Raw genomic sequence first — 16,700 nt, 5'->3', positions numbered from 1 at the left:
TTGCCCTCATATAATCCTAGGGCCCATCCTGCCAGGCGGGCAGGGGAGAGTGCCCTGTTAGGAAGTCCGTCTACACCACTCCACTTCTGAGCCTGGCCATACTCCTCCTCCTCCAGCATTCCAGGAAGTACCGCCTCCGGAAGGCGGGACTTCCTGAAACAACTCCATGAACAGCTTCTCTAGGAATGTGAAAACGTAACTGTGTACGCAGTAAACCAACGACCTTGGGCCCATGGGAGACCCTTCCTGGTTCCCCCAGGCTCCCCGTACGGGCGGGGAGCCCGCTCCCAGGGAGCCGCCTGCCCCCGCATGTAACCGTGTAACCCCCGAAACTCCCCGCGGCTCCACGGTCACTGACTGAAACGCATGTCCACATCCCAGGCGTCTCCCCTGCGCTTGAAGGAATAAGAGGAGGCGGCGGAGCTGATTTCCAAGGCTCGCCAGCCCAGAACGGTTCTGCACCACACAACGCCGATCCCCCGCACGGCGGAACCACAACAGCATTCTGCTGCTGCAGCCGCCGGCACCCTACAGACGCCAGCACCCCTCCCGGGGCAGCCTGCCCGCACCCCCGCTTGCCCCTTCGCGCCGGCACAAGAGGCCTGCCAGCCGGCTCTTCCCTGGGGCTGCCCGGGCTCCGCCGGGGCCAGGAGAGGCGGGAAAAGTCCCTGGGGCGCAGGGAGCGGGGAGCAAAGCTGCCAGTGGGGAACAGGAGATGCAGGGGGCAGCGGAGGCCTGGGCAGCTGCGGAGACGGAGCAGCGGGGAGGAGGCACGGAGAGGGAAGGCGTTTACCCATCTCCACTGGGCGCCCACGTCAGAGCAGGGAACGCCCAGGGCGGGCCGTCGGGGCGGGCTCCCAGGAAGATGCCACCTGTCGGGGAGGGCCGGGAGGCGCTGGCGACGCTGGGCCGGGCATGTGCTCTGCTGAGAGAGGCTGGGGGCCCAGGGGACAGGCGGGGTGGGAATTCACAGCCCCAGCCTGCAGAGCGAGCGTCTCCGGCCAAGGATTTGACAGCAGAGCTGCGGAACAGCTCAGCCGCTGGGACCCGCCCGCCCGGGAGGGGCTCTGGCACCAGCGCTGGAGACCCACCCGGTGCTCTCCACGACCCCGGCTCCACCCGGGGCACAGCTGCCATGGCTGCTGTGACTCAGCACGGCCTCGGCAGGACAGACACCAAGAGGGCCCCGCTCGCCTCTCTCCACCCGTCAATGTCCGGCACCGGCACCCTGCCCCGTCCGGCACCATCACCCTGCCCTGCCCGGTGCTGGCACCCTGCCCCAACCGGCACCCTGCCCCGCCCAGCACCATCACCCTGCCCTGCCCGGTGCTGGCACCCTGCCCCAACCGGCACCGGCACCCTGCCCCGCCCAGCACCATCACCCTGCCCTGCCCGGTGCTGGCACCCTGCCCCAACCAGCGCTGGCACCTTGCCCCAACCGGCACCGGCACCCTGCCCCAACCAGCGCTGGCACCTTGCCCCAACCGGCACCGGCACCCTGCCCCAACCAGCGCTGGCACCTTGCCCCAACCGGCACCGGCACCCTGCCCTGCCCAGTGCTGGCACCTTGCCCCAACCAGCACCGGCACCCTGCCCTGCCCGGTGCTGGCACCTTGCCCCAACCAGCACCGGCACCCTGCCCCAACTGTCACCGGCACCCTGCCCTGCCCGGCACCATCACCCTGCCCTGCCTGGCGCTGGCACCTTGCCCCAACCAGCACTGGCACCCTGCCCTGCCCGGCACCATCACCCTGCCCCGCCCAGCGCCGTTAACCTGCCCCAACCGGCGCCGGCATCCTGTGTAGCAGCGATCCTGCACCCCTATCTACCAGCCAGTAGAACAGGGGGGTTTATTGCTTCTGTGAGGTCCAGCCCGGCCCAGATTCGCGTGGGCATCGAAGTGAGGGGCCAGGCAGCCTCAGACCCTTGGGGGGGTCCACCGGCCCTGAACCCCCAGTGCTCAGCTTAGTCTCTTCTCTCCCTGTTTTCCCAGCCAAGACTGCCCTTCTGCAAACCGCCCCCTTCCTTTGTTCAGACCCCTTCCCTCCCAGGTGAGAACCAGCTGGGCCATGGTCTATGTGACATGAGGGCCCTCAGGGCGACCCCCCCGAGCAGTGCTACAGACGCAGGCCAGTAGGGGTCACCCACAGCAACCCGTGAACGCCCAACCAGAATTGGCCTACGGTGACTAGAGTAAACAGCCCCCGACTATTTGACACCTGCCCTGCCCGACACCGTCACCCTGCCCCAACCAACACCGTCACCCTGCCCTGCCCGGCACCATCACCCTGCCCCGCCCAGCACCGTCACCCTGCCCTGCCCGACACCGTCACCCTGCCCCAACCAACACCGTCACCCTGCCCTGCCCGACACCGTCACCCTGCCCCAACCAACACCGTCACCCTGCCCTGCCCGGCACCGTCACCCTGCCCCAACCAACACCGTCACCCTGCCCTGCCCGGCACCGTCACCCTGCCCCAACCAACACCGTCACCCTGCCCTGCCCGACACCATCACCCTGCCCCAACCAACACCGTCACCCTGCCCTGCCCGGCACTGTCACCCTGCCCCAACCAACACCGTCACCCTGCCCTGCCCGACACCATCACCCTGCCCCAACCAACACCGTCACCCTGCCCTGCCCGGCACCGTCACCCTGCCCCAACCAACACCGTCACCCTGCCCTGCCCGACACCGTCACCCTGCCCCAACCAACACCGTCACCCTGCCCTGCCCGACACCGTCACCCTGCTCCAACCAACACCATCACCCTGCCCTGCCCGACACCGTCACCCTGCCCCAACCAACACCGTCACCCTGCCCTGCCCGGCACCGTCACCCTGCCCCGCCCAGCACCGTCACCCTGCCCTGCCCGACACCGTCACCCTGCCCCAACCAACACCGTCACCCTGCCCTGCCCGGCACCGTCACCCTGCCCCAACCAACACCGTCACCCTGCCCTGCCCGACACCGTCACCCTGCCCTGCCCGGCACCGTCACCCTGCCCCACCCAGCACCGTCACCCTGCCCCAACCAACACCATCACCCTGCCCCAACCAACACCGTCAGCCTGCCCTGCCCGACACTGTCACCCTGCCCCAACCAACACCGTCACCCTGCCCTGCCCGACACCGTCACCCTGCCCTGCCCGGCACCGTCACCCTGCCCCACCCAGCACCGTCACCCTGCCCCAACCAACACCATCACCCTTCCCCAACCAACACCGTCACCCTTCCAACACCGTCACCCTGCCCCGCCCGACACTGTCACCCTGCCCCACCCAGCACCGTCACCTTGCCCTGTCCGACACTGTCACCCTGCCCCACCCAGCACCGTCACCTTGCCCTGTCCGACACTGTCACCCTGCCCCACCCAGCACCGTCACCCTGCCCCATCCGGCGCCATCACCCTGCCCCGCCCAGCACTGTCACCCTGGCCCACCCGACACTGTCACCCTGCCCCGCCCGACACTGTCACGCTGTTGCACCCAGCACCATCACCCTGCCCCATCCGGCGCCATCACTCTGCCCCGCCCGACACCGTCACCCTGCCCTGCCCGACACCGTCACCCTGCCCTGCCCGACACCGTCACCCTGCCCCACCCAGCACCATCACCCTGCCCCATCCGGCGCCATCACCCTGCCCCACCCAACACTGTCACCCAGGCTCACCCGACACTGTTACGCTGCTGCTGCACCCAGCACCGGCATCCTCCCCACCTGACACCAGCACCCTGCACCTCCCGACACCGGCACCCTTCCTTGCCCAGCCGCGCCACAAAACAACAGCCAGGCACCCGGAGCACAGCTCCTCCAGCACATGCCTGCACCCCCGCAAGGCTCAGCCCAGCATCATCCTACTCCGGCCCCTGTGCGCCGGCAGCCGACCTCAGAGCCCTTCCATGGGCACGGCCCCCTGGAAAGCTGCGGGACCCGGCCCTGCCCCTGCCGCAGGAGCTGGGAGCCCCGGGTCTGTTGTGCCCCTCTCGCCCCAGTGTGCTCGGGAGGCGACCCTGGGCGAGGGTGTCGTGTTCGCCGGCCCGGAAGCCGGGCAGGGGCCACACCCAAGGGAGAGGCAACTAAACCCCCCCCCTGAGGTGGCCCCCGACTGGGAAGCCGAAAGACGCTCGCCACGTTCCCCTCGCGCCCAGAGCTGGGGGGCCCGGGCTAGCAGACTGTGTGGGCTCCAGCCCCCCAAGGGGACGGCGGGGGGGGGGGCTGCAGCACCAGCGCCGGCTCCCCCGAGCCTCGGGAGCCAGATCCAGGCAAGCCGGGGGCCGCACCCGGCCCCGGGGCCTGAGGCCACCGGTGAGTCTGGGAAGAGCAGGGATCTCTTAGGGGCCCAGCACCCGACTCAGACCAGGCCAGCTGGGGAGAGGCAGCAGAGCCGAGCGCGTCACCCCAGAGATCCCCCTGCCTGGCCTGGCCCTTCTCCCCCACCCCCTGGCCTGGCCCCTCCCCATCCCCGTGTCCCTCCCCCGCCCTCCCGGCAGAGCGCCTGGGTTCCTGCAGCGGGTCATTAGGAGCTTCCAGGCCAGGCCTGTGTGGCTCCCCCGCCCCCGCGCCGACGCCTGGGGCCGCTCCAGGCTGCGAGGGCCGTTTCCTTTTCTAGGAGCCCAGCAGTGACCAAGCCTAAGAGCAGCTGCCCGGGAGCCGGAGCCGGCTGCGTAACTCTCCCTGCACCCCGCTGCCCGGCGCACCCGGCCCCTAGGCCCACGGGGACCTCCCGCCGCCAGCCCCTGGAGCCTGCTGGAGCCCAGATCGTCAACCGCCAGGCCACTGACGGGCTGGGCACTCATTAACCCGCCCGATTAGCCATTACTCGCTTCCCAGCCCCCGCCGCCTGGGCGCCGGACGCCCTGGGGTGCCCCCAGCCTCCTCTGCCTGTCCACACCCTGGGTGCCCCCAGCCTCCTGTGCCCGTCTGCACCCTGGGGTCCCCCAGCCTCCTCTGCCCGTCCACACCCTGGGGTGCCCCTGCCTCCTGTGCCCGTCTGCACCCTGGGGTCCCCCAGCCTCCTCTGCCCGTCTGCACCCTGGGGTGCCCCCAGCCTCCTCTGCCTGTCCGCACCCTGGGTGCCCCCAGCCTCCTGTGCCCGTCTGCACCCTGGGGTCCCCCAGCCTCCTCTGCCCGTCTGCACCCTGGGGTGCCCCCAGCCTCCTCTGCCTGTCCACACCCTGGGTGCCCCCAGCCTCCTGTGCCCGTCTGCACCCTGGGGTCCCCCAGCCTCCTCTGCCCGTCCACACCCTGGGGTGCCCCTGCCTCCTGTGCCCGTCTGCACCCTGGGGTCCCCCAGCCTCCTCTGCCCGTCTGCACCCTGGGTGCCCCCGCCTCCTGTGCCCGTCTGCACCCTGGGGTCCCCCAGCCTCCTCTGCCCGTCCACACCCTGGGGTGCCCCTGCCTCCTGTGCCCGTCTGCACCCTGGGGTCCCCCAGCCTCCTCTGCCCGTCTGCACCCTGGGTGCCCCCGCCTCCTCTGCCCGTCTGCACCCTGGGGTGCCCCCGCCTCCTGTGCCCGTCCGCACCCTGGGCTCTCCAGGTCCCCATGTGCCGCGGTGGGCGAGAGGAACGGCTGGCTGCCCACACGCCCAGTGGCCCTGCCCTCTGCACCCTCCTCTCCTCATCACCCCTGCGAGCACCCGGCATCCGCAGGAGCACCTGGCGCACACTCGCCTGCCCCCCTGGAGTCCAGCCGGCACCCACATGCTGCTCACCCCAGCCTGCCGCTCCGCCTGCCCCCGCCAGACCCAGCGCCTTCGCTGGGCCCCATCTCCCCCCACCACCTGGGAGAACAGATACCCCAGGGGTGGGCAACGCGGCGAGAGACCCCGAGAATTCCCGCTGCATGTCCCCTGGCAGAGGGGGGCACAGGCGGGGGGGGCCACAGGCAGAGGGGGGCACAGGCGGGGGGCCGCAGGTAGAGGGGGGCACAGGCAGGGGGCACAGGCAGAGAGGGGCACAGGCAGAGAGGGCCACAGGAGGGGAGGCACAGGCGGGGGGGCACAGGCGGGGGGGCACAGGCGGGGGGGCACTGGCAGAGGGGGCCACAGGAGGGGAGGCACAGGCGGGGGGCACAGGCGGGGGGGCACTGGCAGAGGGGGCCACAGGAGGGGAGGCACAGGCGGTGGGGCACAGGCAGAGAGGGCCACAGGCAGAGGGGGCCACAGGCGGGGAGGCACACAGGCGAAACGCAGCCATGCCGGCTTGACAGCTGCCCGGGGCTGGTTTGTGGGGGACACACCGGGGCAGGATTGGGCCGCTGGGATTCCAGGGAGCCGCTGAGCACCGGCAGGCGTCCCACCCCCGCACTCTGCTCCGGCAATCGCTGCCCCGCGTCCCAGCCTGCCGCTCCCATCCCCTTCCCGCCTGCCCGGAGGCGCTTCCCCTTTGGGCAGCTCGTACCTGTCTCATGACACTCCCGAAATCCATCCGGCTCCGCTCGGCCGCCGCGCCGGCTACATCCACGGGGGCTGGGGCGCGGGAGGGTCCCGGGGCAGCTGGGGCACAGGCTGGCGGGCGCGCTTCCCCCCCAGCAGAGAGGGAGAGCCGGACCCGGGGGGCTGGGAGTCCCGCCGGCGGAGGGAGAAACCGAGGCAGCGCCGCAGGTCGGGGGAGGGGGGGCGTCCGAGTGCAGAGCCGAGGCGGCCGGGACTGCTCCGAGGGCTTTCTCCTTCCCACCCGCCCAAGTTCCAACCCATTCGCGCAGCTTTTCTTCCCCCCGCTTCCCTCCTCGTGCGCGCGGCCGTCCAAGGATAACACACACGCACACCGCCCCGCCGCGGGCTGGGCCTCCCCCTCCGCGGCCCGAGAGGGCAGGGCAGCCAGAACCCGGCCCAGCTGAGCCAAGGCGGGAGGCCGAGGGGGCTGGGAACGCACAGGATGGGGGGGAGGCAGATACAACAACAAACTAGGTCACCCGTCCCGGTTCCAAAGGCTCCTGTGCAAACAGACGGAGGGGCGGCCCGTCTGGGCCTTATCACCCGCCGCCTGGCTGGAGGGCTTGGCATCGGGGCGCGCCAGGGCCGGGGGGGAAGCCGCCTGAAAGAGCCGGGGCGGCAGCTCCCCCGCTGGGCTTCGGGATCAGCATGGGGAGCGTCGTGGGGGTGGGGGAACGGGGTGGCAGCCTGTATCCGAGCCCAGGGGAGTTAGGACCCCATGGCTGGCGGTGGGCGGTGCCAGCTCTACCCAGAGTTGGATGGAATAATGGACCCAAAGGGCACCTCCCTCTGCCAGCCTCAGGCAGCCCCGGTACACCCCTGCCACGAAGCTCCGTGGGTCACGCTCTAGTGGGTGCTCCGACCCACTAGGGAGCCGCTCAGGCCCACGCCCTACGGGCTCCCGACGCCTCATGACAGGACTTGACTTCCTGTCCCTTCGATATCCGTCCCTGCACCCCACGGCGACACCCCACGGCCAGGCAGAGGTCGGTGCCGCCGCGTTCTCCCCGTCCCGCCTTCCCCTCGTCCTTATGGACTCTGCCGTCCTGTGCTCGGCGCTGTACACAGGCAGCCCAACGCCCCTGCCCCAAAGAGAACACCCCACCCCACGCCCCCTGCCTTCCGTACGCCGCGCACACCGGGGGACAACCGACGCCCGCAGGCACCATGGGGACATCAGCCCCCGACTCCCGCCCTGGCTGGAGCTGGGGCCGTGAGGGGCAGGAGGCCCGGGGGGGTCTGCCAGCAACTGGCCGGAGGGCGGGTGTCCGAGTGACCCGGAGGAGGGGACGCGTGCGGCCCTAGCGTGTGGCCCCCGTAGGGGCAGGCCCGGACAGCGGCTGAGCAGAGCGCGAGGGAGGCAGCGCAGTGCACCCCCGTGGGCACTAGGGGGCGGTGGGAGGAAGGTGGGAAAAGGGGCGGGGCCAAGGCGCCGCCTGTTGGCTCCGACGTGCAGTCGGGTCTCGCACGGCCCAGCCCTCAGGGAGACACGTCGGAGCTGCCGGGAGTCCGGCTGCCTTCCCAAGCCGGCGCAAAGCCTCGTGTCACCGTCCTGGGGGGGCGTGGCTGGCCCCCACAGTCCCTGGGCCCCCCTCACCGTATTCAGGGCCGCCCAGCCCCGGGCGGCGGAGACAAGAGGTGACCCACCCACGGCCGCTTCTGCCAGAGCAAGGACTGGAACCCAGGTCTCTGGCGGCCCACTAGTGCTCTGACCACTAGGCAATCCTGTCTCTAAAAGTTAGCCCCCCCCGGCCACACAGCGTGTTCGCAGAGACCTGGCCCCCCACCCGCACCGCTCCTCGCTGTCCCATAATGCACTGTGCCCCGAGCAAGCTCCTGACTGAGCACCCCTGTGCCCCCCCCCGCCCCAAGCCCCCCAACGGCTGCAGGTCGTCATGGCGATGACAGCGCGCTGGCAGAGGGTGAGCCCGGGGCTTGGTGTGGCAGCAACACCTGCTCCAGCCCCGCGCCCCGCCCCGCGCGCCCCCGTAATGGTGGCCCTGACCCCGCAGCCCCACGCGAACCCCAACCGGGGAGGCCCCATCAGGAGGGTGGGCTCCAATTCCCTGCACCGCCTGACTGGGAGGAGGTCAGGCAGCCGCTCTGTGCCTCGGTTTCCCCAGATGAGGCGCTAGTCTCCGTGGGACAGCCTGAGGGTAGATACGCTGAGCGGGGGGGGCGTCCAGGCCCCGAAGGCCCGACGGGGACCCTGAAGAGAACCATTCTCCCGACCCAAGGCAGAGGCTACAAGTCCGGAGGGGGCTCTCCCCCCCCGCCACACACCGGAGGCTGCTGCCCAAACACTGCCCCTCCCCACACTGCCCCTCCCCACTCCCAGCTCAGCGCCCCGGCCGCTCACCTGCCGCGGCAGCCGACGCCGGTACGGCCACGTCCCTCGCCACCACGCTCCCCGGCTGCCGGCGTCCATCCGCTCCCAGAGGCCGCGTGGTCCGGCGCGGGCACCAGCCAGCCACCCCCAGGGAGAACTCCACGGCGCAGCCCTCCGAACGCCCCCGGGTTCGCCGGGCTGCAGGGTCACTTTGTGTTCCGCTGCCTTGCGGGTCCACGAGGAGAGCGGGGCCCCCCGCCCGCCCGGGGGCTGGCCCCAAAGCCAGCCCCACCTCACGCATGACTCAAGCTTTCCCGGCCTCCCCGCGCTGGGCTGGCGCGCACATCTGGTTCCAGTTGTGGTTTGCGAGCCAGGGGCGGCTCTGACGCTTCCTCCGAGCCGGGTTCAAAGGAGAGGGAAGGGGAAGGAGGAAGGGGCGGCGGGGAGGGAGGCTCCGTCAGCGGGAACGACTTTGCCTCCATCCCTCCTCCGGGCCGGCGTGGGGGGCGGCAGAGGGGTCGTTCCCAGGCGCACTGGCCCACGCTGGCCCCGGGGGGCGGGTGTCCCTGGAGGAGCAGCAGCGCGAGGGAACCTACCCCCCGCAACCTCGCCGGAGGAGAAACCCTCCGCTGAGAGCCTCCCAGACTGGCCAGCCCCTGGCCAGAATCCGCTCTCCGGGGGGGGTTCCCTCCCTCCTGGGCATTCCCCCCCTCGGCTACGGTCAGACCTGGGGGGGCTGCGGAGGGGGGAGCCAAGGACCCAGCTCTGGGGGGGGGCTGTGGAGGGGAGAGCCAGGGACCCAGTTCTGGGGGGGAGGGCTGCGTAGGGGGGAGCCAGGGACTCAGTTCTGGGGGGGCTGCAGAGGAGGGAGCCAGGGACCCAGTTCTGGAGGGGGCTGTGGAGGGGAGAGCCAGGGACCCAGCTCTGGGGGGGGCTGCAGAGGGGGGAGCCAGGGACCCAGTTCTGGGGGGGGCTGCAGAGGGGAGATCCAGGGACCCAGCTGGGGGGGGCTGCAGAGGGGAGAGCCAGGGACCCAGCTCTGGGAGGGGCTGCAGAGGGGAGATCCAGGGACCCAGCTGGGGGGGGCTGCAGAGGGGAGAGCCAGGGACCCAGCTCTGGGGGGGGCTGCAGAGGGGAGATCCAGGGACCCAGCTGGGGGGGGCTGCAGAGGGGAGAGCCAGGGACCCAGCTCTGGGGGGGGCTGCAGAGGGGAGAGCCAGGGACCCAGCTGGGGGGGGCTGCAGAGGGGAGAGCCAGGGACCCAGCTGGGGGGGGCTGCAGAGGGGAGAGCCAGGGACCCAGCTCTGGGGGGGGCTGCAGAGGGGGGAGCCAGGGACAGTGCCTGGGTCAGCTCTGCTAGTCACAGATGGATTTTTCTGAAATGCACAGGGACCCCCCCCCCCCCGGCCTTTCGGCGCCGGGCACGTCCCCACTGAGCGAAATGCACGTCAGGGCCAATTTGGCCAAGAGGCCCCCTCGAGTTCAGCCACGGGGCTCGGCACGCCCACACGTGAGCTCTTTACTAAGCGCATCGCTCTGGGCTGTGAGTCAGGCTGGGCAGCCCCGGCCCGTCTCCCCGCATCCGCACTCCACTAGCTGGAGAAACTCCTCCAGGCCTCGGAGACGCCCCCGCCGCCTGCCTGAAACCCAACGGCTTCCCTGCAGACTGCTGGGTCCCTCCCGAGAACAGGACTCCCGTCTTCACGGGCGGGGCACAAGGAGAGACCCCAACCCTGCTCCACCGCCAGGCAGCAGAATCTCTTAGGCCCAGCAAAGACGTCACCTGCTTCCCCCTGCACCCGCTACACCCCTACAGCCAGGGCTGAGTCAGCAGATCCCCCGACACCCACACGCCCATCCTCACCAGGCTGGCAAGACGCTGCCTCGGCCTGGCTGCTGCTCTAATCTAGTCTCAGTTTCCATTTGAGAGGAAGTGCCTTAAAGGCTTGGGCAGCCGGTCCCAAGCTTATTAGATGCTGCTGGCCGGGCCCCAGCTCCAAGTGCAGAGTGGAGAGCAGCGGCTGCTGGCCGGGCCCCAGCTCCAAGTGCGGAGTGGAGAGCAGCGGCTGCTGGCCGGGCCTGGCTCCAAGTGCAGAGTGGAGAGCAGCGGCTGCTGGCCGGGCCCGGCTCCAAGTGCAGAGTGGAGAGCAGCGGCTACTGGCCGGGCCCCAGCTCCAAGTGCAGGGTGGAGAGCAGCGGCTGCTGGCCGGGCCCGGCTCCAAGTGCAGAGTGGAGAGCAGCGGCTACTGGCCGGGCCCCGGCTCCAAGTGCAGGGTGGAGAGCAGCGGCTGCTGGCCGGGCCCGGCTCCAAGTGCAGAGTGGAGAGCAGCGGCTGCTGGCCGGGCCCCAGCTCCAAGTGCAGAGTGGAGAGCAGCGGCTGCTGGCCGGGCCCCAGCTCCAAGTGCGGAGTGGAGAGCAGCGGCTGCTGGCCGGGCCTGGCTCCAAGTGCAGAGTGGAGAGCAGCGGCTGCTGGCCGGGCCCGGCTCCAAGTGCAGAGTGGAGAGCAGCGGCTACTGGCCGGGCCCCAGCTCCAAGTGCAGGGTGGAGAGCAGCGGCTGCTGGCCGGGCCCGGCTCCAAGTGCAGAGTGGAGAGCAGCGGCTACTGGCCGGGCCCCGGCTCCAAGTGCAGGGTGGAGAGCAGCGGCTGCTGGCCGGGCCCGGCTCCAAGTGCAGAGTGGAGAGCAGCGGCTGCTGGCCGGGCCCGGCTCCAAGTGCGGAGTGGAGAGCAGCGGCTGCTGGCCGGGCCCCGGCTCCAAGTGCAGAGTGGAGAGCAGCGGCTGCTGGCCGGGCCCGGCTCCAAGTGCGGAGTGGAGAGCAGCGGCTGCTGGCCGGGCCCCGGCTCCAAGTGCAGAGTGGAGAGCAGCGGCTGCTGGCCGGGCCCCAGCTCCAAGTGCGGAGTGGAGAGCAGCGGCTGCTGGCCAGGCCCCGGCTCCAAGTGCAGAGTGGAGAGCAGCGGCTGCTGGCCAGGCCCCGGCTCCAAGTGCAGGGTGGAGAGCAGCGGCTGCTGGCCGGGCCCCAGCTCCAAGTGCAGAGTGGAGAGCAGCGGCTGCTGGCCGGGCCCGGCTCCAAGTGCAGAGTGGAGAGCAGCGGCTGCTGGCCGGGCCCGGGTCCAAGTGCAGAGTGGAGAGCAGCGGCTGCTGGCCGGGCCCGGCTCCAAGTGCAGAGTGGAGAGCAGCGGCTGCTGGCCGGGCCCGGCTCCAAGTGCAGGGTGGAGAGCAGCGGCTGCTGGCCGGGCCCGGCTCCAAGTGCAGAGTGGAGAGCAGCGGCTGCTGGCCGGGCCCGGCTCCAAGTGCAGAGTGGAGAGCAGCGGCTGCTGGCCGGGCCCCGGCTCCAAGTGCAGAGTGGAGAGCAGCGGCTGCTGGCCGGGCCCGGCTCCAAGTGCGGAGTGGAGAGCAGCGGCTGCTGGCCGGGCCCCGGCTCCAAGTGCAGAGTGGAGAGCAGCGGCTGCTGGCCGGGCCCGGCTCCAAGTGCAGAGTGGAGAGCAGCGGCTGCTGGCCGGGCCCTGGCTCCAAGTGCAGAGTGGAGAGCAGCGGCTGCTGGCCGGGCCCCAGCTCCAAGTGCAGAGTGGAGAGCAGCGGCTGCTGGCCGGGCCCGGCTCCAAGTGCAGAGTGGAGAGCAGCGGCTGCTGGCCGGGCCCCGGCTCCAAGTGCAGAGTGGAGAGCAGCGGCTGCTGGCCGGGCCCCAGCTCCAAGTGCAGAGTGGAGAGCAGCGGCTGCTGGCCGGGCCCCGGCTCCAAGTGCAGAGTGGAGAGCAGCGGCTGCTGGCCGGGCCCCAGCTCCAAGTGCAGAGTGGAGAGCAGCGGCTGCTGGCCGGGCCCCGGCTCTTAGTGCAGAGTGGAGAGCAGCGGCTGCTGGCCGGGCCCGGCTCCAAGTGCAGAGTGGAGAGCAGCGGCTGCTGGCCGGGCCCCAGCTCCAAGTGCAGAGTGGAGAGCAGCGGCTGCTGGCCGGGCCCCGGCTCCAAGTGCAGAGTGGAGAGCAGCGGCTGCTGGCCGGGCCCCAGCTCCAAGTGCAGAGTGGAGAGCAGCGGCTGCTGGCCGGGCCCCGGCTCTTAGTGCAGAGTGGAGAGCAGCGGCTGCTGGCCGGGCCCGGCTCCAAGTGCGGAGTGGAGAGCAGCGGCTGCTGGCCGGGCCCCGGCTCCAAGTGCAGAGTGGAGAGCAGCGGCTGCTGGCCGGGCCCCGGCTCCAAGTGCAGAGTGGAGAGCAGCGGCTGCTGGCCGGGCCCCAGCTCCAAGTGCAGAGTGGAGAGCAGCGGCTGCTGGCCGGGCCCCAGCTCCAAGTGCAGAGTGGAGAGCAGCGGCTGCTGGCCGGGCCCGGCTCCAAGTGCAGAGTGGAGAGCAGCGGCTGCTGGCCGGGCCCCAGCTCCAAGTGCAGAGTGGAGAGCAGCGGCTGCTGGCCGGGCCCCAGCTCCAAGTGCAGAGTGGAGAGCAGCGGCTGCTGGCCGGGCCCCGGCTCCAAGTGCGGAGTGGAGAGCAGCGGCTGCTGGCCGGGCCCCGGCTCTTAGTGCAGAGTGGAGAGCAGCGGCTGCTGGCCGGGCCCGGCTCCAAGTGCGGAGTGGAGAGCAGCGGCTGCTGGCCGGGCCCCAGCTCCAAGTGCAGAGTGGAGAGCAGCGGCTGCTGGCCGGGCCCCGGCTCTTAGTGCAGAGTGGAGAGCAGCGGCTGCTGGCCGGGCCCGGCTCCAAGTGCAGGGTGGAGAGCAGCGGCTGCTGGCCGGGCCCGGCTCCAAGTGCAGAGTGGAGAGCAGCGGCTGCTGGCCGGGCCCGGCTCCAAGTGCAGGGTGGAGAGCAGCGGCTACTGGCCGGGCCCCAGCTCCAAGTGCGGAGTGGAGAGCAGCGGCTACTGGCCGGGCCCGGCTCCAAGTGCAGAGTGGAGAGCAGCGGCTACTGGCCGGGCCCGGCTCCAAGTGCAGAGTGGAGAGCAGCGGCTACTGGCCGGGCCCGGCTCCAAGTGCAGGGTGGAGAGCAGCGGCTACTGGCCGGCCCCGGCTCCAAGTGCAGAGTGGAGAGCAGCGGCTGCTGGCCGGGCCCCGGCTCCAAGTGCAGAGTGGAGAGCAGCGGCTGCTGGCCGGGCCCGGCTCCAAGTGCAGAGTGGAGAGCAGCGGCTGCTGGCCGGGCCCCGGCTCCAAGTGCAGAGTGGAGAGCAGCGGCTGCTGGCCGGGCCCGGCTCCAAGTGCAGAGTGGAGAGCAGCGGCTGCTGGCCGGGCCCGGCTCCAAGTGCAGAGTGGAGAGCAGCGGCTGCTGGCCGGGCCCGGCTCCAAGTGCAGGGTGGAGAGCAGCGGCTGCTGGCCGGGCCCGGCTCCAAGTGCAGAGTGGAGAGCAGCGGCTGCTGGCCGGGCCCGGCTCCAAGTGCAGGGTGGAGAGCAGCGGCTACTGGCCGGGCCCCAGCTCCAAGTGCGGAGTGGAGAGCAGCGGCTACTGGCCGGGCCCGGCTCCAAGTGCAGAGTGGAGAGCAGCGGCTACTGGTCGGGCCCGGCTCCAAGTGCAGAGTGGAGAGCAGCGGCTGCTGGCCGGGCCCGGCTCCAAGTGCAGAGTGGAGAGCAGCGGCTACTGGCCGGCCCCGGCTCCAAGTGCAGAGTGGAGAGCAGCGGCTGCTGGCCGGGCCCGGCTCCAAGTGCAGAGTGGAGAGCAGCGGCTGCTGGCCGGGCCCCGGCTCCAAGTGCAGAGTGGAGAGCAGCGGCTACTGGCCGGGCCCGGCTCCAAGTGCAGAGTGGAGAGCAGCGGCTGCTGGCCGGGCCCGGCTCCAAGTGCAGAGTGGAGAGCAGCGGCTGCTGGCCGGGCCCGGCTCCAAGTGCAGAGTGGAGAGCAGCGGCTGCTGGCCGGGCCCCAGCTCCAAGTGCAGAGTGGAGAGCAGCGGCTGCTGGCCGGGCCCCGGCTCCAAGTGCAGAGTGGAGAGCAGCGGCTGCTGGCCGGGCCCCGGCTCCAAGTGCAGAGTGGAGAGCAGCGGCTGCTGGCCGGGCCCGGCTCCAAGTGCAGAGTGGAGAGCAGCGGCTGCTGGCCGGGCCCGGCTCCAAGTGCAGAGTGGAGAGCAGCGGCTGCTGGCCGGGCCCCGGCTCCAAGTGCAGAGTGGAGAGCAGCGGCTGCTGGCCGGGCCCGGCTCCAAGTGCAGAGTGGAGAGCAGCGGCTGCTGGCCGGGCCCGGCTCCAAGTGCAGAGTGGAGAGCAGCGGCTGCTGGCCGGGCCCCAGCTCCAAGTGCGGAGTGGAGAGCAGCGGCTGCTGGCCGGGCCCGGCTCCAAGTGCGGAGTGGAGAGCAGCGGCTGCTGGCCGGGCCCCAGCTCCAAGTGCAGAGTGGAGAGCAGCGGCTACTGGCCGGGCCCCAGCTCCAAGTGCGGAGTGGAGAGCAGCGGCTGCTGGTAAGTGGGGGCTGCCTACAGCTGCCCTCCCTGCCGGAGGGGGCTCGGCGTCTGCTCAGCCTGGGAATCCCACGACAGCAGCGGTTTCACCCGGCAGGTCCCTGGTGAGGCTGCCGGTCCTGCCTGCGCGCTGGGCCAGGCGGCCCCCCTGCATCGGCTGTCCCGCCCATTCGAACCCACCCTTTCCCCACGCTCTCCTGCCCCCCGATCTCCCGGGATAGCCCGGCTCTGACCCTCGCCAGCCAGCACTGGACGGGCACCGTCCCCTGCCCCTGCCCTCCTGCCTCCTCGAAGCAGCTTGAGCAGCACAGCCCTGGGCCACCAACTCCCCGCCCCCTGCCAGCTGCTTCCCTTTGCCTGGCAGCGGGGGGAACCAGGCCATGGAGCCAGGCCTGGAACGCTGCCGCCCCCTGCTCCTCCCCACCCTGGGCCAGGCACTCAGAGGTGCCCAATGCGGATGGTCCTCTGAGGACATAGGCCCCGAGCAGCTTTAGGTTCCTAAGACCCGGCTTCCGAGCCTCTGTGTTTGCAGGGATGCTCCCCACCCAGCCCAAGGGCCGGCAGCGGCAGCGGCAGCGGAGCACGACCGCCGCTCAAACCCAGGCCCCGCACGAGCCGCCGAACAAGCCAGCCGACGAGAAGCCGATGGGCTCTCGCAGCGGGAAGAGCCGCCAACTTGACCGTGGCCCACAGGGCTGTTCCGAGCTAGCTCACGGCGTGGCTGAGAGGGGCCGGGGGACCTGCTGCCCGGGTGATCAGCGAAGGGCACGAGCACCAGCGAGATCATAGAGCTAGAAATCCACGCCCAGGCTAGGGCCAGGGCGGCAAGGGAGCAGGGAGCCAGCTGCCGGAGGGAGGAGAGGTCCCCTCGAGTAATGCGCAAGCTGGGGTCTTTTGGCTGGGGCGCCGGATCGCACTCCTGCCGCCTCCAAAGCACCACCACCTTCCCGCAATTCACCGCAGCTTCGGCCGGAGGTGGGACCCACGCCCCTAGAGCCAGTAACTCAGAATCCTAGAGCTGGAAAAGACCTCAGAAGGTCACCAGGTCCAGCCCCCCGCCCAAGGCAGTACCAATCCCAATGTGCTCCAAGTCAAGAGCCTGTAACTGATGTGCTAGAGCTGGTAACTCATGCGCTAGAGCCTGTAACTGACGCGCTAGAGCTGGTAACTGATGCACTAGAAACGGTAACTGACATGCTAGAGCCTGTAATTGATGCACTAGAGCCGGTAACTGACGTGCTAGAGCCAGTAACTGACGTGCTAGAGCAGGTAACTGACACACTAGAGCAGGTAACTGATGCGCTAGAGCCAGTAACTGACGCGCTAGAGCAGATAACTGACGCGCTAGAGCAGGTAACTGATGCGCTATAGCCGGTAACTGACACATCAGAGCTGGTAACTGATGCGCTAGAGCCGGTAACTGACGCGCTAGAGCCGGTAACTGACACATCAGAGCTGGTAACTGACGCACTAGAACCGGTAACTGACGCGCTAGAGCCGGTAACTGACACATCAGAGCTGGTAACTGACGCACTAGAACCGGTAACTGACGCGCTAGAGCTGGTAACTGACGCGCTAGAGCCGGTAACTGAC

At 70.5% G+C, this 16,700-nt stretch overlaps 1 protein-coding gene across 11 annotated transcripts in view; it reads right to left on the bottom strand.

The window, feature by feature from the left end:
- The window catches only part of TNS1 (tensin 1), a 251,173-nt gene that overhangs the window by 152,145 nt on the left and 82,328 nt on the right, over positions 1–16,700 (bottom strand). The window contains exon 1 of one of the 11 annotated variants that reach the window (XM_075933001.2): positions 8,795–9,029. The exons of 9 other annotated variants lie outside the window; for them this stretch is intronic. In XM_075933001.2, coding sequence (XP_075789116.2) covers positions 8,795–8,863 — 69 coding nt within the window. In that variant the 5' untranslated portion in view covers positions 8,864–9,029. Of the gene's footprint in view, positions 1–6,400; positions 6,993–8,794; positions 9,030–16,700 lie in introns of those variants that run through there. One more of the 11 variants, XM_075933002.2, reaches the window with a different exon arrangement.

This window comes from Pelodiscus sinensis, chromosome 7, assembly GCF_052426305.1.
Source record: "Pelodiscus sinensis isolate ZL-2025 chromosome 7, ASM5242630v1, whole genome shotgun sequence".
NCBI classification, from domain to species: Eukaryota; Metazoa; Chordata; order Testudines; family Trionychidae; genus Pelodiscus; species Pelodiscus sinensis.
This window is presented reverse-complemented; position numbering and strand designations above follow the sequence as displayed.